The sequence below is a fragment of the Larus michahellis genome, chromosome 1 (assembly GCF_964199755.1).
Source record: "Larus michahellis chromosome 1, bLarMic1.1, whole genome shotgun sequence".
NCBI lineage: Eukaryota > Metazoa > Chordata > Aves > Charadriiformes > Laridae > Larus > Larus michahellis.
The window spans coordinates 57,707,248-57,718,040 of NC_133896.1; the positions used below are offsets into that span (position 1 = coordinate 57,707,248).

The following is a 10,793-nucleotide window of genomic DNA, read 5'->3' on the forward strand; positions in this document are numbered from 1 at the left end:
GGCCCTGCCCCTTTAAGGGCTCCGCCTCCCGCCGGCCACGTAGTGCGCGCGTGCTGGCGCTGGCGGCGGGAAGCAGCGGCGGCGGCGGCGTCACGTGACGCAGGGTGGCAGCGGCTGGGCGCGGTGCGCGCACCTCCCCCTCGCCCACCCCTTCCCCCCCCCCTCCCCCGGCGGGTGGCCCCGCCCCCTCCCCCAGCGGCGCGGGAGGCGCGGCGCGGCGCGAGCTCCATGGTGCAGGTGCGGCGGTTGGCGGGACGGGTGCGGCGGGACGGCGGCGGCCCCGCGCGCCAGGTGCGCCGCGTGCCTAGTGCGGCGCCTCGCGAGTGGCGGCCACGCCTCGGGCGCCATTGGGCGGGGGAGGGGCGGGGGGGGGGAAGGCATCAGGGCCAGGACCGGTCCCTATTGGCGGGGGAGCGAGGGCAGCGCGGGGCACCCCGTCTCCCATTGGCTGATGGTCTTGCGCCTCCCTTTCCCATTGGCTGTCGGGGCGCGGAGGCGTTGCGCGGGGCACGCGGCCATTAGCCCGCAGGTGCTGCCCTGCCTTCTCGCCCGCTGGTCACACCCTGCCTGCTATTGGCTGGGGGCCCTGTGTCCCCATTGGCTGGAGGACCTGGGACTCTCGTCACTATTGGCTGGCAGGGAGCGGGGCCCCACCCCAACACCCCCGCCTCGGCTTCGGGCCCCGAGGGGTGGCGGTGCCATCATGGCGGCCGGGTCTGGGCTGGCCAGGCCAGGCTGAGTGTGTCTTTCAGGGGGCCCCTGGGTGACACCTCCCTGGTCCTCTCCCCTGCAGGGGCAGCTCCTGGCCCCACCATGGCCCCAGCGGTCTGTGGGACACTCCTGAGTCTGGCCTTGTACGCTGGCAGCCTGTGTGCGGCAAGCGGTGCTGCTTTTCTCTACCATGACTACTGCGTCATCGGGGCCGGCCCCTCAGGCTTGCAGGTGGCCTATTTCCTCCAGCAAGCTGGCCGGGATTACATCGTCTTTGAGCGGAGCCACGCTCCTGGCAGCTTCTTTGCCCTCTACCCTCGCCACCGCAAGCTCATCAGCATCAACAAGCAGTACACGGGCAAATCCAACAGCGAGTTCAACCTCCGCCACGACTGGAACTCGCTCCTCAGCCACGACCGCCGGCTGCTTTTCCGACACTACTCCCGTGACTTTTTCCCCAACGCCGACGCGATGGTGCATTACTTGGAGGACTTTGCTTCTCTGCTGAAGCTGCAGGTTCAATACAACACAGCCATTATCCACGTGACATTGGAGAGGGATGAGCAGGCCTGGAATGGCCACTATTTCCTTCTGACAGACCAGGACAGGCAGAACTACAAGTGCAGGTAATGGGCAGGCCCGGGGCTAGCCGCACCGCTCTCCACAGGCATCTTTGAAGTGACAAAATTGCAGAATAAATTAGGCTGGAAGAAAACTATAAAGGACATTTTGTCCAAGCCCCCTGCCCAAAGCAGGGCCAGGGACGTCAGGCTGCTCAGAGCCTTGCCCTTTTGAGGCATGAGTATCTCCAAGGATGGAGATTTGACAGCCTCTTAGAGCCTTAACCACTGTCATGGGGGGAAACGTTTTGTGGGGATCAGCAGGTGGGTGGAATAACTGCTCCTGAGAAGGTGTTCCCTTTCATAAGCAACATTATGCCTTGGACAGCTGAGGACCTGGCAGGGCAGGCACAAACTGGCTGCAATTCCCATCACTGCAGGTTCCATCCTTGATAGGTACGCTTCAAATCACTTTCGTTTTATCACTAGATAATTGCTCTCTGTGAAAAAATAACTCAGCCATACTTCTTGTAGCCACTGCTGCCTTTACTACAAACTCGTGTGAGTCAGTGCAGCAACACCTCACCTCTGGTAGTCTACATGTGCTTAGAAGAACCAGTATTTAAAAGTATGTGTGTCCCAGCCAACTGAAGCCCTGGGTTAGCACAGAGCTGGCAGGGGGGAGCTGGAGAAAGTGGAGGTGTTGCAGTGGAGGGAGCCGACTGTGAGAAGTAACCCTCAAAGCTACTGGTCCCTGAATTCCCCTTCCCCTTGTCATACTTATGCGTGTGTATCTGTACCGCCACTAAGCTACATTCCTAAAAAACATCTAGAAGTTACTCATGTGAACATATGGAGTGTATTTCTCACCTCTCCTGAGAACCTTAGTTCTACGACAGCAGGTCACACTGGCTGTCACTTGGAGGTGCGCTGGCTGGCAAGCTCAAAGGGGACAGAAGGCAATCCCAAACACCCACACATTGTGAGTGACTTGCTCTCAGGAACTGCATGAGCACGGCTTTGACGGCAGACAGTGCCGCTAGACTTGGCTGCCTGGTGTTTCTGCCTAAGTCACAAAAATTTCCCTAAGATTCAAGTTAAAGTTCTTATGGAGAGATATAAAAAGATTATTGTATTTAATTTTAGTGTTAACAATTAGTATTGTTGGTAACATGTTTTTATGCTTGAGTTACATTTTAAAATCTTGAAACCATTTTCTCTCCCTCTTAAAAATAACTTTTGTTCCGCTGTATTAAAAGGCAATGCAAATTTTACATTAACGCAATTTTTTTATGCAGGATATAATCAACCTGTGAAACACTTTGGTATTATAATATGTGTTGTCAGTGAGTACATATGAGCAGCACTCACACACTCACAAACTGAGGGAGACTTATGAAACAAGTGGAGCTTATATGTACAGCATCCGCACTGACTTTTGCTCTATATAATGACGTTCCTATTCATTTTCATTGGCCTGAGTATAGGGAAGATGGGAGCAGGCCATTAGGTGAAGCTGGGGAGAGGTTTCTGTCAAACCCACGACCTGTACAGCTGATCCGGCATAGCTGGAGTGGGCACATCACAGCCATCTTCCACAGCGGGAGGCGGGAGGAGTGATGAGATGGAGCAGTGGCCCCCTTCCTGTAGTTCCTGCATTCCCTAATGCTATCCCTCTTTTTGCAGCTCTTTGTTGGTTGCCACTGGGACGTGGGTCCCCAATGTGGTAAACTTCCCTGGCTCAGAATACGTCGAGGGTTACGAGACTGTGTCCATCAACCCAGAGGATTTTGCTGGCCAAACTGTGTTGATCTTGGGCCGCGGGAACTCGGCCTTTGAGACAGCGGAAAACATTCTGGGCGTCACAAATTTCATCCACATGGTGAGCCGGTCCCGTGTGCGCCTCTCATGGGCCACCCACTACGTCGGGGATCTGAGGTAGGAAACCACTCCTCTTCCTCTTTCTAACATAGCCAGAGTAGGACCAAGGAGAAGCACTTCTTGCCCAGGCGACAGATTGGGCTGGCACAGGAGGTGCTGTGCTCCTGCGGGTCGCAGAGGAAACGTGGTGCCTTCTATCTTTAGGTCCTTGGTTTAAAGCAGTCCAGGTTGCAGCTGCTGAACACAGGATCTTGATGAGAGCTCTTCAGGGTCTGTGCGAAATAGGAAAATGTCCCCTTGGAAACTGAATCATTAAAAAGTGCTGGGTCCCAAGTTGTTCCCTTGCTTGCCAGTCAGAGGAGAGCTGAGGAGAGGTTAACTGTATCCTGCAAGAGCAGCGAGGCTATGTTACCTGTGCTGTTCACGTGAGCCCTGAGGCTCTCGGGATAACCTTTGCACTGAAGGGGAGCATGGGATGCCTTGTAAAGGTGTCCTATTTTCAGCAGCTGAGACAGAACCATGGATCCCACCTCTCTGCTAGAACCATGGATCCCACCTCTGCACCCTTCTTAGGTTCTCCTTTTTTTCGTAGAGCAATTAACAATGGCCTACTGGACACCTACCAGTTGAAATCTCTGGATGGGCTTCTGGAAGGCGACCTGGAAGATCTGGCTATTGTCAAGGACAAGAAAGGGAAGCTGCACATCACGCTCAGGTTCTACCTGGAGAACAGGAACACTAGCGCAGGCATCGACTCCATCACCCTCCCGCAGGACGAACTGGATAATTTTGCCACCCGTGCGCCTTATGACCGTGTTATCCGCTGCCTGGGCTGGAAGTTTGACTTCTCTATCTACAACAGGTGAGGGAGAACCAGGATCTGTACTGAAGCAGGTGTTTAGAGCGAGAGACTAAGAAGGGCCTGACTAGGGAGGAAAGGGACAGGTAGGTCCTCTCCTGGCAGCATTGTCTGGACCTCTGCATGCTCTGAGCTACCTGGTGCTGCACAGTCCGTTGTTTACCCTGCAGCTACGGCCGTGTCTCAGTGGGAATGTGTGTGCCACTGCCCTCTGACTGACGGGCTACAGGGCTGAGCAAATGGCAGTGTTGGGACCTGCATGACACAAAAAAACTTGTGCCTTTAGAACTTAACATCCTGACCTGCCAGATCACATCCAGAGGGCTAGCAATGTTTTATGGTTTGGGGTTTTTTTTTTCAAAGGAGAATGGTCTAGGTGTAGATCACTACAGAAAGGTTTTGTCTACTTTTTTTCCTTGAGGATGCAACCATCATTCCGCCTTGGTTTCTCTCCTAGTACATCCTGCAGTTGAAAATGATACTGCTAACTTCACTGTCTTCCAGAATTCACTATCAGTGGCTCAGGCTGGAATTTGATGTTGTACTGAGCTACCTTGAGATGAGCATCTAGGCTTCCAGAAGATCCTCATTGGAGTAGTAAATCCTACTAAAGGCAGTTGGGGTATGAAGCAGTGTCTTGCAGTGACTGCAATATAATGTGTGCCGTATCAGAAACCCGTTTCATTTTTCCACCCCCACCCTTCCTGACAGCCTGCTCTTCTTGTTTGCACATCAGATCCCTTAGACTGATGCCTGGAAAAGGGAATAACAAGAAGTATCCTCAGATCAAACCTAGTTATGAGTCCAGAGGCACCCGGGGGCTTTTTATTCTTGGCACTGCTAGTCACTCTGTTGACTTCAGGAAATCTGCTGGGGGCTTTATCCATGGATTCCGGTATACAAGTGAGTACTGGGGTGTACAGAAAGGGCAGAGGTGGGAATTGTTCCTCCCTTTGAAAGAACAATTCATAGCTTGCTGCTGGAAAGAGATCACCCTTAGTCTTGTGCTGGCAGTAAGAAGGACAAAATACAGCCAAGCTGCAGCTGTGTTGTCTGAAGTAGAGGAGAAGTGACTCGGGATCATATCTGAAGTTTTTAGTTGTCTGTCTTTGTTTTGTCTTCTGTCTCTCTTGCCCATTGTCTCTTATTTATGTAACACAATAGATTTCTGCCTGCCAGATGCTCTGCCCCGTGACAGGCTGTGGGTGAGAGGTCTGCGCTGTGGAGTTAAAACACAGCGGCTTTGGGCAGTAGAGAGAATTTCCATCTTTATATGTGTGTGCCCATCCTTATCATTAAAGGACTGCTCAGAAGTAATGAAATACCCCCGAGGATCCCCTGCCCCCTCACCAACCACTTAGCATCACATCAGCTTTCAGAGGGCATCTCCACTGCAGTTACCAGCGACTGGGGTGGGAGATCCTGAGCACAGATGAGCTCTAAAGCTTATTTATTGTGTCCTGCCAGAATCTGTGCGTGTCACAGCAGAGTGATTGGATTTCTTAAAAGCATAAGCTTGGATTTTTAAATAAGCTGTCTTTGTTTCTCTCAATGTCTTAGCTCGTGCAGTCCACCGCCTATTGGAAAATCGTCACCATGGTGTCCCCTGGCCATCCACAGTCTACCCTATTACACAGCTGACCAATTCCATCATCAAGCGGGTGAACGAGGCCTCGGGCCTCTACCAGATGTTCAGTGTCCTGGCTGACATCATACTGCTGAGAGAGTGAGTGAGTGAGTAATTATTCCCAGCACTGCACTCCACAGTTTCATTCCTTTTTCTTTACCATCGCTTCCTGTGGTGTGACCACACAAATTGCTCCGTTGCTGCTGAAGGATGTTACCATCATGTAGGCAGCCACCTCACAACCTGTACCGCTGGTGCGACTGGTGCCACTATGCCCAATTCCACCAATTAATTCTCTCTTAGAGGGCTGAAATGGTCCAGACCTTCGTGCTAGGCTCAGAGGTGTAGTACCCTTTCGCTGTCCCCAGGGAAAAGCTTTCCTTGAGCAGTGCTAATGTAGAGAGGAATCCCATAGTCCAGGAAAATAATGGAGTCTTGTAACAGTATCTGCAGCCTTCATAGGCTCTGTGTCAAGTCCACCCCAGATCTGTAGTGACTAAAAAGAATTACTATCTGATGGCTCTTTGGCCTTAGCCTCGATTGGCTGAGGGGGTCTTGGCTTTTCTCTGTTGGAAAAGTCTGACGGTTGTGGTTGCAATTCGTAGGAATGCCACAGCATTTGAATACCTGGAAGAATACCCAGTTGGAGTCCTGGCCGAGCTGGAAACGCAGACCGGGAGAAGGGCTCCCAATGGGCTGTTTGTCATCATCATGGAGTATGGGAGGAATTTCTCTGGGGCTGACAAGGATGTCTTCTACTACAACCGAGCTGTGGGAGAGGCACAGCATGCCTGGCAGTCCAACTTTTTGCACCCTGTTATTTACTATTACAAACACCTCCCAACAGGTAAGCTTTCCTGTCTCTCTCTGCTAATTATCTGATATGAGCAAAATGGAGAGGGCTGAAGATAATTCAGACCCAAGAGCAGGGTAACCTGAAAGCACTGTACACCCTTCTCCTTAACTTCCTTCATGCCCATCCTTTAGGGCACCTGGGAGTTGGCAAGAAGTGTCCATCAGTCAGACCAATATGGGGTGGGGGGGTTGTACCAAAGACCTCACACTTGAGAACCAGGAACAAACAGGTGTGCTGGGAACTTCCCCATTCCGAAAAAGAGGAACTTTTTTTTCCCCTGTGGCTGGCACCCTGCATGTATTTTGCAGAGTCCTGGCAGATGAGGCTGTTGCTGCCAAAAGAAAACTCTGTGGCCTGCCTGGGTCTGAGGGGTCACACAGTGATAGAGGCAGCCAAAGGCAAGGGTTTGAAGATGAGTGTTACACATCTGTCAAACAGATATGGTCAGAACAGATTTCCTTGGGAAATGAGTGTGCTAAATCTTCCATCTCCAGAAACCAAGGGTCAGGGTCCAGCCTGCCTTGCACAGAAAGAAGTGTGATGGGTAGCGGCATTAAAGCTTGAACACAGCTCGGCCTGTCTGGCAGTCCCTGCCCAGGGGGAACGGGAGTGAAATGACAGGAAGTACCGCAGGCAGGGGCAAGGGGCAGCTGTGCAGTGGCAGGGCTGTTGAGGACAAAGCTAGCAGAGGGGATTGCAAATGAAAGTAAGGTAGGGATTAAAAAGGTCAGGACAAAAGCTGGAACAGCTGTCATAGCTGCTTTCCACTCCCCAAGGTCTTTTTAATGCCATTTTAATTCTGAGAGATTCCCTTCATGTTCTCTTGGCAGAGCGTGAGATGAAACTTCGGCCCCCAGACTGGCCTCTCCCCCGCCCAGATGCCGTCCATCATATTGTGGAGGACTTTCTGACAGACTGGACGGCCCCAAACGCTCACATCCTGCCACTGAGGCGGTTTTTGGAGAACTGCCTCAGCACTGACCTGCGCAATTTCTTTGCAGGTAATTGGAGTGCAGGGTTGAGGTGTCAGGAGGAGGAGGGGGAATGCAAGGGACACACGACAGGAGCGATCTCTTCTGCAAATAGCTGAGATCTCCCTGTGGCGAGCTGGTGATCTCACTGTCAGTCACACCTCTTTGATACGCACCCCAGATGGTAAAAAGTGCTGGTGCTGTGTGTATGTTCCCAAACAGCCTTTGCTCTTGCTCACCACCGGAAAAAGACCGCCCTAGGCACACGTGGATTGAGGTAGAGGTCTGTGAGGTTTGGTTCAATCCCTTTTCTACCTGCAGCTTTCCTTCCATTTTCCAAATGTTCGTTTGTGCCATTGCGTACCAGGTCTCTTTTCATGTACTAATGATGGGATTACTTTCCCATGGGAAATGGGAATGCTGGGATGCGAGAGCTGGTCTGAAGACTGGTCTGGGAACCTCCTGCAGGAACGCAATGTGGCACATGGAGGGAAGCAGTCCTGTGGTACGAAGAAGATGCCAGAGGGCTGCAAGCTCAAATCCAGTGCCTTTTCCTCTGAGTGCAGACTGGAGATCCCACCCTGCATCTCCTGAGCTCTGCAGTATTGAGTTGATTACCCAGCTGCCATCCAGGGCAGGGTGCTGGCTGGGAAACTCCAGTCATCTTCCCTCATCCTCTCTGCCTTTTGTTCTGAATGAGTCCTCAAAAGTTCACAGGAGTTGCTCTCTGCTGAGTCTGATTTTTATATTATTTTTTTTTATCCCTTTCCCCGCAGAGTCCTGTTTCTTCTTTGCCTTCACGCGTCAGAAGCTGCCTCCCTTCTGTCAGCAGGGGTATGTTGGAATGCAAGGGCTCCTGGGGAGCGAGGGGCTCCGGCGCCACGCGGTAGAAGCTGGTCTGCTGGAGGATTACACTCCGAGGGATTTCTCGGGTGACAAAACGCCTGACAGCCGCGAAGGGTCGCAGGACCAGCTGCTGAGAGACCACGTGATACCAGTCCGTCCACTGCAGCATCTTGTTAATGCCAAGGATGAACTTTAAACCTTTCTCGCTCCACGCTGAAACCCATCGGTGCTGTTGTGACAATATTGTAACAGAGATCCACAGCAGGATTCTGCCCTTTCCCGTGCACCTTGTCCATCCCCATGCCTTTCACTGACCATGAGTTGCCAAAGACCTGCTCGGATCTTGCTGTTACAAAGAGGACCAATGTGCTCCGAAGGATAAGCAAGGGGCCAGAACCCAGTGATGCTGAGGCTCCCGCATTGTCCTTGCGGAGTTCGGAGTTTCCTGAAGACGGTGTTTAGTTTATCTCAGATCGGTATCTGCAGCAACGTCTGGGGGTCAAAGAAGAGAGAGTGCAGGAACGCCTGGGAAACTTAAAACATCACGTCCCTCTTCTGAGGTGACCCGCTCGCACCCTGTGGCAGGTGGTGCTGGCTCTCTGGTCCCTGGGTGCCGTACGCTGCCAATAATTGAAGATTTGTTTGTGCACCGAATCCTGAAGCGGTACTCCAGGCGGACTTCCAGGTAGTTCCCCTGCGTTTGAGTTAGGGCAGTTGCGTAGCTTGAATGGAAAGGGGTGGTCTTTTTTTTTTAGTTACCATGTATGTTGGATAATTTGTCACTTTCTGGAAAGCACTACAAGAGACCCTTCCCTCTGCAGAATGGGAATGGAGCACCCGGGACACAAAAGACTTACACGGAGCTCAGCTCCGCTGTCCTCATGTTTTCCTTCTCCCACACCAAGCAGCCTGAAACGTCAGCCCCTGTCTTTTATAAAGCATGACCAATATTTCTCCTGTTTGCACTATGTCCCATCAAGAAAGTTTCGGGTAGACTTTGATGTTGTTAAAATGCTTTTTCTCCTCTTTCTTTTATTCCCCTCGTGTCACCTTGAGATCTTGCCGGCAGTGACTGGGAGTCTGCCTGCGTTTGCCTGTTCCCTCCCACAGACGCCTGCCATTGTCTGTCACCTCCCGGCGGGCTCCTTCCACAGCCCTGGAGTGGGAAAGCACGAGCAGTTTTTGAGCTCGACCTTACCATGTCCCTGTGATTTCTAGGAAGTAGAGGAGGGGTGAAGGGGAACTGGCTTTTACTTCCACGCATGGAGGAATAGACCCTCCTGCACCTGGGCTTCCCGATAGCCCAGATCCAGGGGGAGGCTGTACCTACAGGTACCTGAAACTCTCCCAATCCTCTGCATTCAGCTGCCCTTTCTGTAAAGCTGCAGTTCCTGCCCCACCTCTGCTTCAGGCTGGGAGAGGCTGGGGAGCAGAGGAGGTGAAGGAGATGACAAATGAATTCTTCCTCCTCTTCAGGAATACTGGGTGATGCTGGGGATGCTGCTGCTCCTGCTGGAAGAGCTTAAGTGTTCTCACGCAGCCGGAAAGGGGAAACAGTCACCTTCTCAGTTGGTGTCGATCAGCATCCTTCCATGGGCTTTACATCCCATTGCCCTGGCTCCAAGGCAGTCTGGGAATGGCTCTCGGGGCCTGGAGTTGTTGGGCTGGTGCCGCTACTCCCTAGGTCCTTGCCACCATGGGCTTTTTATTTGGGGATTGTCCAGGGGAGGAAAAGGGCCTGTGAGCAAATGGGGTTGACTGGCCATCGCTAAGAGCCCCTTTCACTGTTCCCGGTATGCACTGGCATCGAGTGTGGTCCTGTTGTACCTACACCCGCACATGTTCTCCAGGTGTCACCTGGTCACGTTCTCCAGGTGTTTCCTCTTCCAGCCTCAACTTCCCACATGGGATCCACAGGCTGCCGTAAAGTGCGATTCTCCCAGATTCTCGCCCACTGACTGCGTGTCTCCCAGGGTGGGACCTGGCCACTTTAATCCCAGATCCTGCCGCTTGCTTCCCGTGGATCAGATTCCGGTCCCTCCCTGTGTGGCTGGGCCAGCGTCGCCCTTCCAGCTCCACTCCTGCTGGGCCCCTCGGAACTGGCATGTGGCGGGAGCGCCCCCTCCGAACCGTTTTCAGCCGGGCGTTGCGGTGACAGCCACCGCGGGGGAAAAGGAAGGGGTTAACCCACGCCATTTTGTAGTCACGCGTGGGAGCGGGGTGTGCGGGTTGAGCCTGGTGCCCTGCCCCGGCCGAGGGGTTGCGGGGCTGCGTCCTTCCAGCGGGGCTTAAAGGGGGGACTGCCCTGGGCCCAGCGCCGACCCGCCGGCGGCAGTCACGGGCCAGCGGGACGGAGCGGCGCCCACGCCGCGCTCGGGTGCCGCCGCCAATCAGCGCGCGGGGCTCGCCCCACGTGACACAGCACGCCGGCCCCCTACAGGCCGGTGGGTAGCGGCTTGAAGGACGGCCGAGACGCCCAGTC

At 53.4% G+C, this 10,793-nt stretch overlaps 1 protein-coding gene across 2 annotated transcripts; it reads left to right on the forward strand.

Moving 5' to 3' along the window:
- The first annotated feature begins 74 nt into the window (after positions 1-74).
- Positions 75-9,340, forward strand: FOXRED2 (FAD dependent oxidoreductase domain containing 2). 2 transcript variants are annotated; one of them, XM_074579994.1, is made up of 9 exons: positions 75-237; positions 794-1,337; positions 2,958-3,209; positions 3,745-4,014; positions 4,748-4,914; positions 5,572-5,737; positions 6,244-6,485; positions 7,325-7,495; positions 8,242-9,340. In XM_074579994.1, the coding sequence occupies exons 2-9, from the start codon at positions 814-816 to the stop codon at positions 8,505-8,507; spliced, it is 2,058 nt and encodes a 685-aa protein (XP_074436095.1). In that variant the 5' UTR covers positions 75-237; positions 794-813; the 3' UTR covers positions 8,508-9,340. The 2 variants fall into 2 exon arrangements, with proteins under 2 accessions (XP_074436095.1, XP_074436104.1); XM_074580003.1 differs by having other exon boundaries at positions 207-291.
- The last annotated feature ends 1,453 nt before the right edge of the window (positions 9,341-10,793 follow it).

Excerpts from the sequence above, each read along its gene's own strand:
- FOXRED2 (XM_074579994.1), top strand. The coding sequence starts at position 814 with ATGGCCCCAGCGGTCTGTGGGACACTCCTGAGTCTGGCCTTGTACGCT. Across the intron at positions 4,015-4,747 it reads GACTTCTCTATCTACAACAG|ATCCCTTAGACTGATGCCTG; the intron begins GTGAGGGAGAAC and ends TTTGCACATCAG. Across the intron at positions 5,738-6,243 it reads GACATCATACTGCTGAGAGA|GAATGCCACAGCATTTGAAT; the intron begins GTGAGTGAGTGA and ends TGCAATTCGTAG.